Source organism: Cyprinodon variegatus, unplaced genomic scaffold, assembly GCF_000732505.1.
Source record: "Cyprinodon variegatus isolate N-32 unplaced genomic scaffold, C_variegatus-1.0 Scaffold125, whole genome shotgun sequence".
NCBI lineage: Eukaryota > Metazoa > Chordata > Actinopteri > Cyprinodontiformes > Cyprinodontidae > Cyprinodon > Cyprinodon variegatus.
Genome location: NW_015150578.1, coordinates 272,827 through 294,992, shown reverse-complemented (window position 1 = coordinate 294,992; position 22,166 = coordinate 272,827). Strand labels below are relative to the sequence as shown.

General features: G+C 39.0%; 1 protein-coding gene across 1 annotated transcript in view; it reads right to left on the bottom strand.

The window, feature by feature from the left end:
- The window catches only part of tmx3 (thioredoxin-related transmembrane protein 3), a 62,419-nt gene that overhangs the window by 5,014 nt on the left and 35,239 nt on the right, over window positions 1-22,166 (bottom strand). The window contains exons 11-15 of the mRNA XM_015375774.1: window positions 20,647-20,704; window positions 20,342-20,395; window positions 14,625-14,681; window positions 6,257-6,386; window positions 4,263-4,331 (exon numbers count right to left, since the gene is read on the bottom strand). Coding sequence (XP_015231260.1) covers window positions 4,263-4,331; window positions 6,257-6,386; window positions 14,625-14,681; window positions 20,342-20,395; window positions 20,647-20,704 — 368 coding nt within the window. The remainder of the gene's footprint in view (window positions 1-4,262; window positions 4,332-6,256; window positions 6,387-14,624; window positions 14,682-20,341; window positions 20,396-20,646; window positions 20,705-22,166) is intronic.

Here is a 22,166-nt window from a genome sequence, read left to right as displayed (position 1 = left end):
ACACTGGAATGATATAGAATAGAATAAGAAATCCCTTTATTGATCCACAATTCCCGCAGTGTGGATCAATAAAGGGATTTCTTATTCTATTCTATATCATTCCAGTGTAGCTTTGATTATCAATATATTTGACCACCCTAGCTAATGCTAGTGGTTAGTTACTCCTCTACAATAAACAGATGTTTTGAAAATTGGGGGGATTGATACCTTTGACATAATTAGGTTTAAGAAAATCTTTAACCTTAAGAAGGTATTACTCCAGAATTGAGGTTTTGGAGCCCTGTATTAATCTGTGGGGGGACCAAAAAATTAGGGGGTTGGCACAGAGGATTTACAGCCTAAAGATCACTCATTGTCAAATAATTAAAATATCAGTGGAAAAATGATGAATGCTGGTCAACTTAAATGCAGGAATATACATGAACCAATTAGGCTTAACATTACACTTGCTTCTTTTCTTAATTACATGTAAAATAAAAATTTCAACTTTATGTAAAATTGATCATATATTTTTGAAGAATGCTGGGCTGAACTGCATGTTTTTGTGTCCCATGGGATAACTTAAGCACACTTCATGCCTAAGTGAAATTGTACCCTACTTTTCTTAATTGGAACACCCTGCATATTATAATTTGCAACTCTAAATAGGGTCATGACTTAAAATCTCTGCAGATCTCTACACGATAAGATATCTTCTCCTTGCCCCTAATTAAAGTATGTCTTTATATTCTAAGCTCACTCTCTTCCCTTTGATGCATTTTGTCTAGTTCCATACTAATGCAGTCAAGTGAAATTTCTTCCTTCCAATTGAAACAGCAGCACAGAGGTCAGCTGGCAAGAGTTTTAGGTCTGTTTCTACATACGTCATGTGACGACAATATTACAGATATAACAAATGTCTGGAAGGCAGCATTTGGTGAAGGATTATGACTACACATGAGAATTGGGAAGGAAATAATTCAGGTTTCCTCCGGTTATGACCCAGGGAAAAGTGCTGGTAATTTGACAGAGCAATGAGACAGTAGATGAGGTAAGGATTGGTTACATTATGCTAACTCTTCTGGATATGACTCACTGCACCTAATGTTGTTGCTTCCTCATGATCCTGTCAGAGATCCATTTAGGAGAGCTCTCTGGCGTCAGTGTGATGTCTATTAACCATTTCTGGTCTATTCTGGTCATTCTGATGCTCACAGCTCACTTATTTAGAGAGATATCAGTAGGTTAAGATTCATTTATTCCCTTTTCTTCTCATCTCAAGCCTTTCACTCATATTACTACCGTGTTGCTCATAAGGAAAGCCAAAAAGAGTTGTTACATACTCTATCCATAAGAACTACAAAAACACATAATTGTATTCTCATAATAGTAGATTTTCCCCAAACAGCCACGTTCTGACCCTGGTCCAACTAATTTAAACTTCACAACCCTTCTAAAATAAATAACATCAATGCTTAGCAATATATAATACAGTCATCAACTTGTTTCTAATTTTAGGTTATGAAAAAATAAAAACAAACTTTAAAACTGAATGGATTTCTTTAAAGGAATTTGAAGGCTTGTTAAATATGATGGGGGAAAAAAACACATAATTTGCAACCAAATGACAAAAAAAGAAATACGTTTTTTCAACCGATATTCTCATTCTGTTCCAAATATTTTAATAAAGTAATGTAAAAAAAAATATAGCTCTTTATGTAAAGACGCTCCTTTTTTGTGTAATTCATATTAACATGGTTAAGGACTCGAAGGACACACAGGGGTCCACAGGGTAGGGATGTTTTTTCATGCACTTACCTTTAGGGCTACAAAGTCTGACAAGGGAGTTTTAAAGGGGGGAATCTGCACCAAGCTGGTTATTCTTAGAGATTAAAGAACTTGAATCGCTTTCAATAGGGAGAGGGTAAGAGTAAACTAAAAAAAACAGTTTTAGGTTTAGACAAGGCTAAAACTTTATATGCTGTGGTGTAAAATAAGGCATACATTTTTTCTTTAGGTAATCCATGAATTGAATGTTACAATGTGTAAACCAGGGTTAAATGCTTTCTTAATATTTACAGTTTCGTTAAATGAGATTATTTTAGTTGCAGTAATTTTGAGCTTATATGAACAAAATAATGAGCTGAAACATCCATAGGATGTTCAGGCTGAAGGACATAAGATCTACTAGCAGCTCAGGAAGTCACAGAGCCCCATTGAATAAATTAAACTTAATCTTTTTATCTATTTATTCAACCTTTAATGGATATATGTAAATTAAAAGAAATAATTGAACTCCGTAAATAACTTCATGAACTCAAAACAACGCAATCATTTATTGAAAGGACATATATTTTAATTATAAATAGACTTGATTGTTGAAGCACCAATGTCAGCTAAATAATTGCACTTAGCCTCTATAATGACCTTGAATATTTTGTTTTTTTTACACCTCAATCTATCATTTCATCTACAATAAGGAGTGTTTAAATAAACTGTCATTTATAATTTTCCTTGTCAACAGTTCAGTCACTATTTCCCTCCAATCCCTTTAAGGAAGAAAGGTACATATCAGTCAACATATACAAGCTTATATGCTGCAGAAGCGGTCTGCACCAAATCAGGTCCTCTTTTGCATGAATTCCTACATCAGTACAATGAGGCACTGAGTTAATCAGCCTGGAGCTCTGCTGAGGTGTTCAGCAAGCCCACCTTGTTTTAATAGCAGCCAGAGGCTCATCTGCATTATTGGTTCTGGTGTCTGTTTTCTTCATCTTGACAAAACTCCTTAGACTCTCTATGGGGTTCAGGTCAGGCAGGTTTTCTGGCCAATCAAGCCCAGAAACACCAGGTAATAGGACTCTTGGCAATAAGGGCAGGAGCAAAGTCCTGCTGGGAAATAAAATCAGCATCTCCATAAAGCTCATCCGCAGAGGGGAAAATGACATCTTCTAAAATGTCCAGGTAGACTCCAGTTAGAAGTTTAACTTTTTGAATCTGACGGCATAAAATTCATGTTAGGCCCAAAGCTGCTTGGAGTATGTTCTTCCCAACTCATTCTACAAAATATGTGCCAAAGATTTATGAATGAAATTCTAAATTTCAGTTTTACTTATAAAGTTTTATTCTCTTCAGCCCATTTAAGACAATGAATTGTCTCTAGTTTATGGGGAAGGAAATGGGGAATGAGTAAATTGCTGCCTGAACCCAATGTTCTGTACAGAACCAAAACGAACTCAGCTTCCCACACATCTGCTTTTTGAACATTTTTTAAATTCCTATCTAACTTTAAAACAAACATGTATTAATATTGTTTGACCTAGAGGACATAAAACAAAGTTAAAGGTCCAGTGTTGTTTACTGAATCTTACCAGAATGTTCTTCATTTTATAGTCTGCTTATACAATTGCAGCTCAAAGCAGCAAGAACTTTAATCCATGCTTAAGTATAAGTGTGTGGACTGTAAAGCATAACAACACAGCTGTGTATACATTCCTCTCACACCCTTGGTGGGGGAAAAAAAAAACCATCATTCCCAAAAAGCCAACAACTAATGGCAAATGTGGGAGGAGAAGCAAGTCCCGCCTCCTGTGCCCTTTTTCTCCCCCTGCAAATCTGGCTCTTCTGTATGTTTTTGCCATCGTACAGTGTTTTTTTTTCCTGTTCTCTATATTCTCTACATAATAGCTACACTGCTTACATTTACACAGACAAGGGAACGTACAGAAGGTAGCACTGCAAGGGAAGAGTAATCCTTTAGAAATAAACCTGCTTTGACTTTGTCTCTCTCTAGACCAAACAGCAGATATCTTCAATCAAAACAGGTTAGAATACAAAGAATGTCAAATAGATGGTTTATGAGCACTTCAATTTTTAGACTAATGCATGAGAGGAAAAATCTTTATGAAAAATGTTCTTGCAAAGGGAGACTGTTTTGTCACTCTAATAAACAATAAAGTAGGAGTCTGAAATGATGCAAAAAGCCTTTCCAAGATCGAAGCATCTATAAACAAAAAAAAAAAAACTTAAATTATTCTATACTAACGGTTTGAAAAAGCCTTGCCTTAGAGGCATTTAATTACAAAACTGAAGCCATGAAGGGAAAAAAAAAAAAAAACAGAAATCACTATTTCGCCTATTCTACCTTAAGGGTTTATTGTTGATCCCCGACTACTAAATTCATTCTTTTCCTAGGAGAAGCAATAGTAATCACAGCTGCTCTGTGATTAGGAAGTTATCCCTGATTCTCATCATGTAGGAGCCTGAACAGAACAGCAACTTACCATGATGGTGGACCTGGCATCAAAGGCCACGCGTTTGATCCGCTGCATGAAGCCATCACCCCCATACGCCTGCAGGAAAAGGACGTTAGTGCAGTCTTAGATTTAAAAAAATAATATTTGGTTTATTAGGCTACGTTCACACTGCAGGCCTTAATGCTCAATTCTGATTTTTTTTTTTTTTGTAAATCTGATTTATTTTGCATTGCCGTTCACATTTCCAAATATATGCGATTTGTATGTGATCGCCTTTGTGAACTGCATTCATACAACGCAAGTGTCCCGCATTCACAGTAGAGGACACAATGGCGTCACAAGCATGCGTGTTTTGTGTTTACGGAAGTAAGCATGGATGGTAGTGCTGGAGCGCATCTAGCGACCCTTCCAAACTTTAAACATTCAATCTTTTCAATATGTTTAATCATAAATACTGCTCTCCGCATTATCATCAGCCATTGTTGTTGTTCTGCGTAGAAAGAAGCAGAATAGTGACCTTTGTTGAGTATTAATGATTTTCAGGTTGGATGAATGCGACCTGGCTGTTCAGACACGGGTCGTGTTTGAAAAGATCAGATTCGTATCTGATTCATAGCCAGGTGGCCTAGATCGCATTGGAAAAAATCCGATCTGTTGTTCAGGCTGGCATGAAAAGATCAGATACAGCTCTTATATGGGCAAAAACAAAAATCGGATTTGGGTCACTTCAATCTGCAGTGTGAACGTAGCCTTAGAGCGTTTGGTGATCGGTATAACATACTGTGCTATGTGGGTGGATTGATGGGTAGTCTAGTGAATGAGATCAGTAGTAGAGTTTGGGATGTTTATATACCCAACCAGTCCTACAAAATACCTAATATAACAATTTCTACAATTTTCCAGACACTATTAGACTTTATTCAACTCATTTTCATATTTAAATTATTTTGCAAAGAATGTGCATCCATCTCTAGTTTTTGTCCCATGTTTCAGCTCTGCTCCATCTGAATCCATTTTGTCAACTAAAGCATCTGGGTCTGATGTGTGCCGAAGCTTATTCATCAGGATGTCCAGTTAATTAGCTCTGCCCAAACAGGACCTCTGCAAATTAGCTAGAAGAGGGCATGAGGCTCATTTCTCAGGTAGCAGCTGTTGCACTGTACGCTTGTGGCACACGAAAACGGATACAGAGGTTCTGAGCATTTGTTTCCATTGCTAGAAAGTTGAAAGTATAGAAAGACTTGAATGCTAAAGCTGGGTATGTACCGCAAAAGCAGGGAGTTCAAAGCTCCTTGAAACAATAGTGGAAAGTTGAAACAGACCACCATCTTTGTCTATTTATGGCTAGGAAAAAAAAAAAACTATCCCTATTCTAGTGTTTCAAGATTTAATTTGTTCCTGGGTGGAAAAAAAATCCCTCATTCCTCAAGCGTTCCCTGAAAAACCCACAGAAACATACTTTCCATCCCCTATTATTCTGTTTGCGTCCACATGAAGCATGGACCAGCCGTGAGAGAGGCTCGTGGCAGACATTAAGGTCATGATGAGAAAAGCCTGAAACAGTCCAGGCTTGCCCAGAACCGGACGGTAGAACTGCGTATTTGGTGGGCGGTGGTTTGTTTTAAAGAGCAAAAAATAGCCAAGAAAAAAAAAATAGAGAACCTCTGAATGTTTGGCTTATGGTTTCATACATCTGGGGACTACAGGAAAGCAACATGAAATAGGTTATGATTATAAATCTATGTAATAATCTGACTGTTTGATTTAAAGCACAAGTAAATAATCTCTTAAAAGGGGACAGAAATGTGAAATCTAAACATGTTAAAGGAGATTTCAATTTATTTCCATGTGCATTTTTTCTTAAGACTTAAAATGCAAGACAACATGCCTGATTAATGAGAACCACTGAGGTGATTACAATTGTACAAGATGAGGGGAAGAGGGCGGACGGGCTATTCTGGGCTGAAAGCGCAAACAGAAAGCAGGGGAGGGAGACGGAGAAAGGAGGTGTAGGTTTTAACCTGTGCAGAGCCGTTCAGAACGCTGCTGATGAATTGGACCAGCTGCTCCACGCTCTCAATCGGCTCGCCGGGCAAGAAGTACTGCTCGTTGGATGTGTTAAGGATGATAACGGTGGGCACTGTCACTTCCCTGAGGAAAATAACAACAATAGAATACGGTATTTAATCTTGTTCACCTCAGCGCCACTGTGTGCTGTTATCAATGTAAATGGTTGGATGGGAACATAATGAAGTTATCTTATAGAACAAATTGGAAAACAGATAATACAGCGGTGTGACAAACAAAGTCTTTGTACTGAGAGCAACCTAACTTTTCCCACGGGCTTTCTTTCAAAGGGAGGACTTCTAATAAAGAACACAATCCTGTTTCCTATGTTTTGAAAAGAAAAAAGGCAGAAACTCACAGGCTTTTTAAGCTTTATTACTCAAGCTTTATATAAGGAAACATTAAATAATATTCAAGGTTCAACACTTGTCTTATAAATACCCCATTACTCCAGTATTTCTGGAGGCTTTTCTTTTCCAACTAAAAGCTCCAATTATAGAAATCAGTGGCTAACTTTAACCCATCCATTAGGAAGCAGTGTGCTGCCACACTACTTCAGGGGACTGTACTGGGGTTAAGGGTCGCCAACCACAAGGCAACCCCCATAAAAAAGTCTGAAAAAGACATAAATAGATCAGAAACGGATGCTGGATCACCTCCACTTCATTTCACAGCACTCAACACCATTGTATAGAACCCATTTTAGTTCATTAATAAGCGATCTCTGGAGTTAAATGGACACCACTATTAATTAATGGAAACATTTTATGATTTAGAAAAGGACATCAAGGTGTGGAGATTCCCAAACTAATAAAAGCAGGGACTCATCTGTGCAACAGCAGCAGTATTTTATGACACCTTTGGATTTTTTTTTTTTTACATATTTTTAAGACTGTATTAATGTTGATGACATTTTGTACATATTTTTTCTGATCATCTTCCTTCAAATGGAGCATTTACATAAACTGATTTTCTTTAAAACAATAAAAAAGAAGGTATTCCCTCTAGTTAAGCCTTTGGATGCATATCCTGTTTTCTAATTTCTATAATGACAAAGCAGTAAAAACAGTGCAAAAAGAGTAGAATTGAATAGCTCCCAAGTGAAAGCTCTATGTTACGTTGAGTTCAATGTATATTGTTCATTTACACTGTATTTGTAAAAAAGTGAAAAATACCAATAAAAAGTAAAATGTAAAAAAAAAAAAAAAGAGTAGAATTATCTCAAAGAAGTTATATTCTTTCTGTTTAGTAATATAGAAAGATAAAAAAGTGATACTATGCTTCAACATATCAAAGAATTCAAATAACATGATTACGTTTCTAGTGACAATAGCCTGATTGGTGTTAGCTTCACAGCAGTAGAAAAGCTACCAGGTTCTGACCTTAAAAACAGCTTCGACTGGCTCCAACGCCACACGCAGTCTTATACTAGAACCAACTGTTGAAAAAACAGTTGGAAGTAAATCACTGGGCGTCTTAAGGGAAGCCCCTCTGCCTCTACACTGGGCCCAGTGGTCCACTCATCTTTAGTTTAGCAGAAGACTCAAACAGTAACCTTCACTTTACACTCCTGAGCTACCTAATCTCCACAAATCGGCAAAAGAATTAGAAATCCTTGTGAGATAAGGAATAAGGTCATAAAGCAACTAATCCCTTTTCCACACATTTTGTGCAGCACCAAAGCCCGGCTTAGATAAGGTATGCCGCTGCTTAGACGCGCACACACTGAGGCACACAAACAGTCCAATCGCTGTGCTGCCTCCTCACATCCCTGCGGTGTTACTCAACCCAGCAACAAATTGCACACATATCCATCAATGTCCCAATCCACCACCCAGCTGAGATCCAGAGTGCAAACACACACGCCCGTGTGGTGGATTCATCAACACTGCACTGCTCTGTCCAGCTGAGAGCTGCAGCCACACACACACACACACACACACACACACACACACACACCCTACTCCAACAGATGGCCCTCATTTATACTAAATATGGATTAGCCTTTATGCCTCTAAGTGGGACTACAGGGGGTTCGCTGCAATGATGAAGGGACATGCTATCTAGCGGAGTGAAATCACTGTTTTCTAATGCAAACAAAAATGACTGCCTCATACTATGGTGGCCCTTAAACAGCAACACCATTATTAATCATTTTACAACTTTTTATCCACCCACATTTAATAGGATGCCTGTACTGGAAAATTCCAGTGAAAACAGAACTAAATACAACTAAAGAAAGAAGTCAATGAGTCTGGTTACCAAAGAGTCACTGCCTTTATTTAGACAACTGCTTGAAGCTAACATCAAATCTTCCTTCACTGAAATACATCAGTGGGCCACAGTTTGGAACAACTTTCCAGATCATACCAGATTTAAAGGACAAAGACCTTTTCCAGTCACCAAGAGAAGCTCTGACAATTTTTGTTCTAGTGACGGGTAGAGCCGAAACTTGCCAACTGATAAATCTGTCGACTATTTTTTTGATTAAACGATTAATAATCAGATAGCAAAAGATTTTTTACAGAATTCCAACCAGGTGAAACTAAGACTATTCCACCTGAGGAGCTTTGGATGAAGAATTTTAATGCAGAAAAATGTTTTTATTTTTCTTAAAATGTCAGTACAATTATTCTACTGAGTGGTTTCCTCTGTCAGCTAAAGGTATGTTTTAGAGTCTCTACACTTCGTTAAGATTAATCAATCACTAAATTAGTTAATTATTTCAATAACCGATTAAACTGATTCAGCCTTAGTGCCAGGTGCTACCAAGACCCTAATTCTCCTGTCGGGAAACTATAATGTTGATTTGAATCCATTAGATTCACTGCTTTGCTGAAAAATAACAACCCTCTTTTTAAAGAACAACTATAAAGAGCAGAACTAACTAGCATTTGAAGCGGTTCATAACTTAATCCAACCCGATTTAGAGATACTCTCTTTGTGATAAAAAAATGTTTTTGGGAATGTTGCCCAAAACTTACATTTTTTTTTTTAAGTCTGGGTGTTTTCTATGCAGGAAAAAAAAAATGTCTTTTTGGTCACAAAAAAGCTGAATATCTTTCTATTGTTGCTATAAACTCTTACCAGTCATCCTGATTAGTTTTTATTTAGCCTTTTCTAACCATTTAGAAAAGAGTCCAGTTCTTATGATTTCACCTCTGCCCAATATTTTCTCAGATTATCGATGTATCCCAACCCTATACCATGGTGTGGAAAAAAAGAAATAGTGCGGACATTTTTGTATCCCATCCTGACTGATGCCTTTATACCATGAGTCCTACTGATCTTGTCTAAATCTTCTCTTTCACCAACTACATTCAGAGGACATGAAGGTATCTGATTGGGGGGTATGAGATGCAGACGATGGAGACAGATGATCATTTAAAACTATGCACACATGCAGCCAGGTATTTGCACGGTTACAAAGTTATATATTCATTTCTATTCGGTGGCCGTGATTCCCCACTTTGCGTGTCGTCTTTATGAATCAAAAATGGGGATGTGCAAGTAACGAGTTTGTTAATCAAACCCCCACAACCCCGACACCAGCAATCACTAACTGCATTCAATCGGAACCGCATCTATTTCACAGACTGATTTAAAGTTCTTCCTCTCCCTCTAATGACTCATATTCTCTGATAAAAAGTCTTCTTCCCACACAGGGAGTTCTCACATCTTTAGTTTTTCACTGCCTGTTAAAGGTGTTGGCAATAATCTTATATTAAACAAACCCAAAGATGCCCTGAAGACTCTGAATGGTGCTCATCGTATATAACTGTGGATTCCTGGATGTGTTTTCGGGGCCCCTGATGAAAGCTGCGGTCGCCTTTAGTGAGAGACAGACTGCTGCCAGACGGTGATCTCAGTGATGACAGGAAAGGGGATAAAAAGCAATCAGGTTTATTTCTATGACTCTCCTAGGGGGGGAGGATTGGTTGACAGGCCAGGATTTTATTCCTCAAAAGAGGGCAATTAATCCTGCAGAGCATAAGCCAAATCCAGAGTCACGATCCCAGCATTGTGCATGCTGCATGTTCCCATACAAAACTAGAAACGCTAATCACTCCTTTTATCCCTAAATATACTCACTTCCTGTTTAATTTTAGGGGTGCCGGGACACTTTCGGTTGAATCTGGTCACATTGAATCTCCAGTCGCCTGTGTTCATTGACTAGTTGAGTTAATTACACAGGACTTAGGAGAGCATAGCTGCCATAATCTCTCTCCGACAAACAATAACATGCTCAAATTAAAACAACATCCTGCAGCAGGCCCATTACGCATTCAGACTCTCACACTAAATTAAACAGAAAACACATAACGAGGCACTAGAAGTTACTTGACACAAAACAGACAAGCGACCGCCGCAGCTCTGCTGGTCTGTAACACATGTGGGGTTGGGTCTAATTAAAAAGTGTGCCATGTCAGATGGAGGATCTCTCACAGCACAACACCCTAACAGTCGGCCCTCAGAGCGGGTACAAGGGCGCTACAGCCGAATCTTCCTTCGTTAGTGCTGCTCTCTGACAAAAATATTAAAAGCACCATAGATGTAATCCACCCGTTCATAACCCTTGAACTTTTTCTAATTGACACGTTACAACCAAATAATTCAATATTATCTACTTGGATTTTACAAGACATGTTAATGTGACATAGGAGCAGATTGCTTTATTATCTTTTCCATTTAAGAGTGGTTTTCATTTGTTTTCAGCCCCTCTACTCAGATACCCCTAAATTACTGGCAGACCAAGCAAAGCTTTGGGAATCTGTCACTTAAAACTATAAAACTAGATTAACTCTTATGTGCAAAATGGCTCAATGGCTGAAAATATTTAAAACACAAATAAGCTTGGACCTAAATGCTTGTGAAAATTCTCAGTCATGCGCGTTGTGGAAACAAAAAAAACAGGACTTTTGGTCAGTTTTTCAAAACATGTTTCTACATCTGATGAGTGCGTCAGTTCTAATGGCTCACACTAGACCAAGCTGTTGGAGCACTAATATTTTAAGCACCTGGGAAAGCATCCTTCTAAGCACATTTAAAGGTATATTGGAGGATGTTCTTTTTCTGGGTCATCTAAATAAGTGGTCCTCTTAAATGTCAACATTCTCGTGATTCAGTATGTTTACGTAAGGCCGTCCTACGTGCTTGTCTGAATTTTCAACTACTGGTGGTGGGTCTATAGTGGAAAAATTGCTAATCTTCTTTTGGAAAGTAAGCTTGTATGAGTGATGCAAACAGCAACTTTTAAACAGAGTGTGCACGAGAAGAAATGGGCTTGTGCATGCTCTCGCACGTGTTTAACAGGCATTCTCTCTTGGGTCTTTTCAAAAATTGGCGAAAATCCTCCTCCACTATAACTTTAAAGTAAACTGGCTCAGTCTTGTTTTGTATGCACTCCAACTACAGGCTCCTGTAGTGCCAAATTGCCCAATTTATGCTACCCCTCTGAAACCGATCCGTGCCAAGCTTGGTTCTTCCGACCATTTACACACCACACTAGCACGGTTCCTTGCCTCCTATCGGCAGTCCACGATAATACAGCTCGCAAGGTGGCAATTATGCAAATGGAAATGTCGGTGCCCGACATTTTTAAATTTTAGCGTTTTTAAATCTTAGCGCCCTCCGCCAAAATTTGAAAGACAGCCTGAGTCTCTGCATCATCCCAGGTTGCACCACGCTCTTTTGATGCCATTTATTGTTAATAGCCTGAAGTTCATGTTGTGAACAGGTGAAGAGATCTGTGAATTGCAAAGCCAGACACGCCGGAAAACCCGTAAATGGAGTGATCTGACTGTGAATAGAAGATACGGTGTCGCCCATGCACTCTTTTGTTATCAGAGAAGCAAGGCACAACTGAACTGTGGCGAGCCCTACTGTTGAACTAGTACTAGATTTAGCGCTGTTTGGTTGTGTCTGGAACAGCCCAGTTCAGTTGCGTTCCATTTACACTCAAGAGTTATCTCAGTAACCGTGCTCGGACCATTCTTGGCAGGGTTTCAAAAGGGTAGTGTAAATGGGGCTAAAGTCTCCTGGAAAATGGTCCAAAGCTTTTCAGAAGAACTGAGTAAACGCCTGATTGTCTGTAACCTAAAATATGTCATTGCAGCTCTGAATATTTGTTAAGGGTTACACTCCTTCAAGGAGGAGAATCATCAACCCAACCCATGATCATGCTGGCTTTAGCTACAATCATATTCTGTTCCTTCTAAAGAAAAACCTCCCTTGAAGCGTGACAATGACAACCATGTTTGACCATTTTAGTTTTCTTCCCTACGTCGCCTATGTAGGACCAAAAATAAATACATTACGTCCTCACTAGAACAGAGGCTTTTTCACATGCTTTCCCCCTAACACCCCAAAGTCTTAGAGACTGGAAATAAAACTGCTNTTGTCTTTTTTAACCAGTTGCCTTCTTCTTGCCACTTTGCCATAAAGTACAGATTTCTGAAGCAAATGAATAACTTCTGTTGAAAGGTTATTTAACCAGAGCTGTGGATTTCTAGAGCTCCTCCAGAGTTACTATAAGTAACTAAGCTGCCTCTCATTAATTCTCTAATTACTCGGCCCATGCATTCACACTAGGGGTGGGTATTGGCAAAGAAGTCATGATTCGATTTGAATCACGATTCCCATGCCACGATGCGATTCTATCACAATGAATCACGATACTTGAAATATTGCGATGCATCGCAATATTTTCACTGAACACTGTAAGAAAAAGATACAGCCATTACCAGTGGCTGACTGGCTGGGTATGATCTGGAGAGTGTCTTCAATTGATTCATAACTGAAAGCAACTGAATTCACACATAGCTTTATTTATTGAAATTACTTTTGGAGGTGTTGCCATGAAAACAAATACTGGACACAAATATTACTATTACTGGTGTGGACACATTGACAAAAAGATTCATAAAACTTGAAATAACAAAATAAGGATAATCAGTACATTTACATGGCCTCAGTGGTCCTTTTGCAAATTACATGCATCATATCAATTTCATTTTTACCTTTGTTTTTAAAGCCAGAATGCATCCAAGCATCTGACTTGAAATGTGATTGAGCCGGGGGGGCGAATTTTCTCAGTCTCCTCCATATTTTGTTTACAAATGACTCGTCTCAGTATCCCGTGGCCGGACATGCTTGTGACACAAAGCAGCAGGCGTCAACACATACGCAGCGACATCTGCTGGACTGGAAGTTGTATTCCACTTGATTTGGCTGATGTGCGCCAACCATTAATGGATTTTATTTGTTCTATTTTTTTTTTTTTTTATAATTGATTCTTGCCTTCAAGAATCGATGCAGTAGATCACAAAAATTAGAATCGCGATGCATCGTAATGACGATTATTTTTAGTCCTTCGTCAATGCATTTTCGCTATATTCTATTTTGCCTCAAAAGGCTTCATCTTCGCTGCTCTGATCTCTGCATTTTATCCATCAAACTATGTCAAAACCAGTTTGAGTGGTTGCCGGGACGTAATTTCACAGAAACGTTCTGATTTTTCATCTCTAGCGGTCACTAATGGCTCTCACCAATGGCCACTTTCCCGCTATTGCCCACATGCTTTGCATAGGTATATCATGCAAAAGGCAGACTTTGCGTTCAGTGTAAATGCACCATTAGTTGGATATATTTATCTGGGTAGATTTAATGATTGTTTAACCATTCTAACATTTTATATTTATTTTAGATCCTGCAGTAACCTTCTTCACACATCTTTCCTGAACATTCTGCAGAATACCTTGGCCCTTACCATACAGTTTGCTTGCTAATCAAGTCTCATAAATCAGGGTGGCACAGAACAGCTGTACTAATATTGAGATTAAATTACAGACGAAATGATTCTTATTTAGCAATTCAGTGCATTTTTTTTGGGTTACCACATTGGAGGCAGCTCGGTGAGGAAGTAAACAATATATATCGGATTTTCTTTTGTTAAAAAAACAAAACCAGCTATAATTTTCTCCCTGTGTAAAGCACTGAAGCTTTTGATGTTATTCCTTAGATCTTCACACCACACTGCCCTCTTATATGCAGATCTGCAGCAGTGTCTGCATCTTTTGTGAGGATTTTCCTTTGAGCACTGGTGACTGATGACAGATGGTTAAAGATGCCAAAAGCAGTGGAAGTAAAGATGACAGCACTTCTGTGTAACTGACTTCCCCTCCAGAGAGCACCCTTAATGGCAAAGGCCGGCATTACAAGCCGCTGCAGACCTGGATAAGTGGCTGACAGAAGGTAACGTGAGGCTGAAAGAGAGGACGCTGACAGGAGAAGTGAGAATGAGGACAGAAATGAGACACTCACCCCATAATGAGGCTGTTAATGTAGTCGTTCCCATCCATGTGGCCAAACTGGAAATCTCTGGAGATGCAAGAAACATCAGAGACATTAAAAAAAAAAACAAATCATCATGAGCAAAAGGAAAAAACGAAAGTATAACAAGAACTTCTATCTCCTGTCTCTGCGGGCTGTATATTATTAGCACAAACCAGGGCAGCGTTGTCAATGCACGATATCACACAAATAGAAAACTTGCTTAAAAGTAATATAATGCTTCTGCTGCTGGAAACAAGAGAACGCTTTTGTCAGGGAGGGAATAAAAAAAAATGAAAGTATCCCCAAAGCTCCATCCTGTGCAGTCCCCCTGCTTCTCCTCATTCCCTTCGCCGCAGAAAAGACTTGGGTTATTTATCTAAATGATAAGGAAGGAGGAGGAATTCAATTTGTAGCTCATTGTGCTGCACTATGTCTGAGCAGACGAAGGAAGGGGTGAGGTGGGGGCTATACAGGACCAGAGAAGCTGGCGACTTCGCCCGAATGACTGATTATGCGGCCTGCACATATACATTATATTCATTTCGAATCATTGCGACATACAGGACGATCGTCCCCTGGGCTCTAAGCAGAAACCGCATGCACTTATATGAATGGCAAGATTATTAGACCCAACAGTGGAATACATTTTGTGGAGGCAATAAAAGAAAAAAATCCCTCAGTCAATGTTTGAGGCGATCGTACTGACAATAGTAAACCAGACTGGGAATAAAACTCATCATAAGTAAAAGCCTGCTCTGGAAACTGCAGCCAGGCGAGATATGGATCCGAATTAGGTGGGAAATTATCTCCGTCTCCAAGAGTGACGGGAAAAGAAAATACAGCGATGAAACATTTGACATGAAAGGGAAATAACTTTTTATTTTTACTGTTTCATTAGAAGTTTGCCACTTATTCATTTGTTTGCAGATTTGTTCTTAACACATCACCATCTCCCCTTAGACACGTCTTTGGCTGTTAGAAAAACAACATGTTTCCATGAAGCTGAAGACAAGGAATATTTCCAGTCGAGTTTGAATATAAAAACAAGTCTAGAGCCTTGGATATTCAATAAAACACTCCCACACTTAACCCGTGCCAGCCTGGCAGTTTAAGATCTAAAATTAAAAGAAAAAAGGAAAATGATACAAATTACAGTATCTCCTTCTAAAATACTTTTTTGTGCTCTGTTCCATTTCAAGTGAAGCTTGGTTCAATTATCGAGCCAATTTTAGCCCAATCTTCCTCTTCAGAGAGGCCCTGGTTATCACGATGGCTATTAAGGTAAACTTATAAGGTAATGCTCCTTGTGTGATGTGTCAGGAGTGCTTTTGACTGATCAGCATGAGGGGTCTTCTCCGACCGCATATCAGGGAAATCCAACATGTTGGATTGTCTTGGGCAGATATCCTAATGCATGCAATCTCCTCTAAGCACAGACAAAGACCAAGCCTGTTGAATGGGACTAGTAGCCAATCAGAAAGTGTTTCCAGAGGAAAAATAATGCTGACATTTTAATCTTTCTGAATGATACCAGCTCATTATGTGTTGTGCTTGCCAAGTGGCGGTACACAAACTGTAGGACCAAACCGGTTATATCTAAGATCTCCTTTTAAATGTGGGGTCTTCTTAGGTTTGGAAAATCAACCGACAACTTTAGAGTCGTGCAATTTGAACCACTTGTTAGCAGTCTGAGCTAGAAGGTCAAGTGAGGTGGATTTCTAAATTTAAAAAACTGGAGGTTCCTCAGCAGACATAGCTTCAAATTCCAATGTGGCTGGTTAATGCATGGAAACCAGGGCTTCAAGGATGGGGCTTTAAATAATATCAGGTCTTATATAAGGAGAACAAGATCAAACAAAGGTTTAAGGATATTTAGGGGGAAAAATAAGAATTAAAAATACGCAACAGATTAGAAGGTGTGTTGGAGAGACTAATCAGCAGAATAGTTCAGTCCTTGTTGGAATAATCTTTGAGACAGAGGTTTATTTTTTTAATAATGTAGTTCTAATGCTGAAAAAAAAAAGAAAAATCTGAGCTGAACTAAATTAGAATCTATAGATATAGGACACCTAGATTTTTGAACTTCACCTATAGAGTGCCATCAAATTATCCTCTTTGGAGATTTGAACAACCTGAACCAAACCGAATGTGTTGAGGACACACTGAAACCCACAGCATGCGGCTGCTCCCAGTTAGATGTAATGGGGCGGTTGTGCTGTTCCACCTGTGTTACTGAGCCACATCAACAACTGTGCAGAGAAGCAGCACGGTGGAACAAGCAATGCTGGAAAACAAAGGCTGTCATGTTACACGTCATGCCTGTGATTTCTCCATGCTGGAGAGCTATTTGAAAGAACAGGGGCGCTTCATTACTTCGCTATTGCACACTGTGAATCAAACAAAGGGGCACTGAGGAGCATTTGGAGGAGGAGGCTTATAAGTATAGTAAGAATTGAAAAATCTGTTTTTGGTTTAGCTTATTTTAATCTATATAAAACAGAACTGATGCTCGAGCTAAAATAAACCATGTACGATTTTCAGGACAGCCTTTAGTTTATCATTAAATATTTACTAACATTAAAACCTTCGCCTTAATGCTGCCATTTCAGATTGGTAAAAAAAACACACAAAACAATTGATTGGTAAATGAAGCTGTGTGACTGTTTGTTAATCTTAATAACATCATTAGGATTCTGATAAAGCTGGGCTTCCTACACTGTATGGATGAGGCAAGGAATTTCCATATGTCAACGTTACTCCTTGTTCAGTTTTCTGAATGTCGTAGTTCTCATCTATCATTTCTTTTAGCCTTTGTTTCTGCTAAGTGTTTTTTTTAGATCATTTAAAAATGTTCAATATATACATCCATCTGTCCATGTCTGTTGATCCATTTATTGATCAACTATCCATTTAGCAACACATCCATCCATCTATGCCAATCTATATATACTAATTAATTTGTCCTCTGATCCAGTCCATTTTAACCACATAATTAATCGCACAACCATCCCTCTAGATTTAATCCATTGATCAATCCAAACTTAAAAATAAAATCATTTTACAAATGAAATATTTAAATAAATTAGAGGATGCAAAACCTTTACATAACTTTACATTGGTAAAGCATTTGAGTTTATTTTTGTACTTAAATAAAAAGGTTTGCCATACTGCCGACATTGCTCCTACTTCCATAGCGTAGCATGTGCTAATATGTGAGTGAAACTGTTGATGTGATCATATTAGCCGTTTCTCAATGTGTGTACTTGTGCGTTCTCATGTGCTCGTAAAACATCATCAGCATCAGTCCTAGTACTGTTCCAATTCACAAGAACTCAAGACTAAGAACGGAAAAAGTCCCCGGATGTTGTTCTCGCCCCTTCCTCTTTATGGAGCATGCATCAGAGCAGACTTGTCCATACTCCAGATAGACAGCTGTCCCAGCATGCACCGCAGCAGCTTCCAATGGAGCAATTAAGTTAAAAATTAACTTTTTTGTTGCCTTTGTTCTATAAAAGTATGTTTTAAGATCATTTAATACGAGAACATTATACTTCTAAGCCTCACTATATGGCCCGTTTACTGATTTAGTACATCATTTTAAAAAGTTCCGATGGCCGAGGCAACCAGCGGACCTCCGAGGCTAACCGCAGCCAGGGCTCATTTTAGCCCGTCTGCAGCAGCCCTCTCTCAGCATAGCCATGCAGGAAGTACCGCTGGCTATGGTGTCTTCTTTGTTTTATTTGGCAAAATATTCATTTGATTTGTTTATCTGACTGTGTTATTTCCTCACTAAATCAAAGAAGTAAGAATTTAATATTATCTAGAGACTATTAATAACATGAGGTGAAATGCAGCTCCAGACGAGCTTTGAATGTGGTGATGTCACGAGTAAGCTTCTGTTCCTATTTATCCATATTTATGCTGTGTGCTCCTGTTCTCCCCGAATCCTACTTGCCTGTGTTCTTGTCAAGAACGTACTTGGTGAGAACACAAGTCCATACTCACTTTCTTGTGAATTGAGAAACAGCCGTTGGCTCTGTTTGCAAGACAAAGGATCGGCTGGATAGAAATGCTGGGGTGGACTAAATGATGGGAGTGGAATGCTGATGTGTAGTGCTTCTATAAGCGAGATCAAACCTAATCTGGTATTGGTTTTTTGGGTTGATATCAGACAGATTTTCTAATTTCTATATTGATTTACAGCAGGTAATCTGTAATTAGATAAAACTTGGACAACATTCAAATTCCATCCAAGGCCAATAATACTTGTAAGTCCTTTTGAAAAACTCCTTCCCATCTATGGTCCTTTATTTGCTGTTTCAGGCTAGACTTTAAATGTTTTTTGTTTTTTTGTTTTCTACTAAAAACAGCTAATTAAGAGCAGTTAGACTGAACTGAGAAACCAGCATTGTGTAGTTATGGGGCCTTAAAGCAAAACAATGTGATAGAGGTCTCGAAATAAATGCATGTTCTTGTATAATTTTAACATTATAAAAGTGTAAAAAGATATACTGGCCCCAGAAATGAGTTTGCCAGGAGTCTCATAGTCTATAAAGGGAGTTTTTGGATTGCAAAGTCCTTTATGGATATAAATTATGGCTCAGAGGTCTCTTTGTGATAAAGCTATTATTTTTAGCAACAACTGGCAGATCAAAGCCAAAACAAAGCAACATGTGCTGATGCCAGCACATAAATGCCCAGATGCTGACGAGAACCAGAGTTCCCCTGCTTGCCTACGAATGCCACAAGTGGTGGAGTGAGTGGAATACCACAACACTGGATCAAAGGCATTGGCTTATTCGAATGTCAGCTTCTCCTGTGATCTCTCCGCTCTGTGTACTTCCTCCAACTACCAGCGGGGGCGACAACGCAGCCAGAAACATGTAATTACAAGCTCTGTTTAGGTGTGTCAGAACCCTGCAGGCGACTCTGATCTCAGTGGGGTGAAAGTCAGATGTCTTCAGAAAACGAAAAAACACCACTAGGTAGTGTGGCAGATAGTGGTATAATTGATGATAGGGATCTGAGTAATTCAATCAGCACTAATGGGAATGCCTGGAGAGGGAGAAATGCTTTGATCACGGCTGTTTAAGGAGGACATCTTTATTCAAACGAAGAAGCCACTTCAGCACAGCACATTCCTTCTTTAACTAAAATCCTTCAGCTAAAAGGTCACCCACCAGCAGCGCTTTAAATTTACCCACTGCACACATTCAGCAAACTCTCTGACTTTTAAACCCTCAGTTTAAAAAAAAAAAACTGCTTCTTTTTTTTATTCCTCCTCATCTTGGAGCAAAAATAGCTCGTCCTGAAATTACACATAGCTTTGTTTTTATTTGCCTTGTTACAGAGGAGCTCTCCAACATGAGAACAGGTCGAGCGGCGCAGCGCGCACCATAAACACCCCGGTACGGAGTTGTTATCGTGCAGAAAAACAGAGAATTATGCATTAATAAAAGCTGAGCTGCAGCTGTGATTGACAGCTGAAAAGAACACCTATATTTGGAAGCTGACATTTCACATAATTACCTTTCTACTGAACCGCTACACAAAGAAAAAAAGAAAAGGAAAACAGACGTGCCCTGACAACAGCATAAACTTGCTTGTGAGTAGACTGGCAGCATTTCCCCAGTGAGTACGCCGTCCTGAAATAAACGTATAAATTGGATTTTCATCTCTGACCTCAGCGTGTCTTCGTGCCTCACCTGTTAAACTGTTCTCTGTATTCCTTCGCCACCCGCTGCATCAAGGTCTTTAATCTAAAAGTAAATGAGAAGAGAGTGAAAAGCCACATAAGTCAGAGCCCATCCCTTTTTTTTATATATATATATATATATATATACATTTTATTTATTTTTAGCCGCCGGCTGCAATTTGTGGGAAGCTCCAAACAATAACAGCCAGTCTTATCTTTATTTGAAAGCCACACACCCAAATGCATCTATTGTCGAAAGTGTGGTGAGCTATTTGTTTATACAGGGCAGTGCTTTTTAATTTCAGCCTTCTCTACCTGCCGCTCTGCTCAGTGGGGTCCTTCTCGTCGATGACCGCAATTGCCACCAGTTTGCCTGTGGGAGGAAGACAACGATTAAAAAAAGAAAATAGGTATGAAGATCATTTGGGATCAAATGAAATAAGCTCTCTGGCAAAAAGGTTTCTGCACAACTGTCACGTCAAAATTCTTCCTTTTCCTCTAGGAAATTTCTGTAGACATCAGATATTTCAGAGACAATATCTAATAAAAGTGAGATTGGAATAATTCACTGTGGATTTACAGTGTTGATAGACATCTAGGTGATGCAGTGATGCATGAACGGGTGGAGAGATGGACGAAGAAAGAGGCATATGGAAGGAGGGATAGACAGATGGATGGAGGAATGATGTGAGGGAAGGATGCTCAGACATGGAGGGATGGGTTAGGTTTCGGATACATGGAGGCAGGTATGGATCGGCGATTCATTTTCTCTATCATGCTGACCAAGGGGTGCGTTTAAACTCCAGCCCTTTCCAGAATGTAGGAACCCTTTTGGGAGACGCATCATTGCTCAATCATTTAAAAAAAAAAGAAGCACTGATGGTGATTTACCCATTAATCACTCAAACAGTAAACTAACTTCAGCTTTCTGCTTGGTTGAGCGGGAAACAAGAGCTCACTGCGTAGCAAAGCTGTTTAGATGCCATTCAAAACCAAAACCCATGACATGACAAATAGGTCTACTTAGGGGGAAAAAACAAACTCTTACACAACTTAAAAAGGTCTCCTATTTAAGCTGCAACGGTCTGAGGCAGAAAGCCTTTGACATTTAGATGAGAGAGGCAGCCTGCCCCCTGCTGGTCACTGATGCAGAAAGGTTAGGTAGAAAAGTGGACAGCCTGGAAACAGGGGAGGAATGAATATTTGCAACACAGGGAAGGAAAATATATCCACTAAGTATGTCTGTCCGCATGAGTTTAACAAGAGAAAATATGCATAATTAACTCTAGATGCTTTTTGAGAACCCAAGAAGGTACATTAGAGCCACTGGCTTTGTCACTTAATGTCCTACACAACCAAAATCATCAGCATGGAAACAAAGATTCATCAATGACTAAAAGAGTACTGGGATTTTGAAACATGTTTCTTTCTCCATGTCTGAGATTCACTCTAATAAGTTAAACAGAAACAACATAATGCATTTTGATGTATTTGTTTCAGAGAAAGTTATAAATATTAATTGGTGTAATTAATAAAATATTTTCATAATGCCTCATACAGTAAATCTCCTACAAACCCCAATATTTATCATCTAAATCACTGATGAGTTCATACACCTTCTAATGTCCCATGTGTGGTAACTACTGTGAATTGACTGTTGTAGGGCATTTGGAGGAGTACTCCTGGATGCCTGCCTCATTTCCTATATATGTATATATATTGTCCCACAATGGGGAAATTCACTCTCTGCATTTAACCACTGTTAAATGGTTAAATCCACTGCCATTGTTTAGCGCCTAGGGAGCATCACACCCCATATACCGTATATATATATA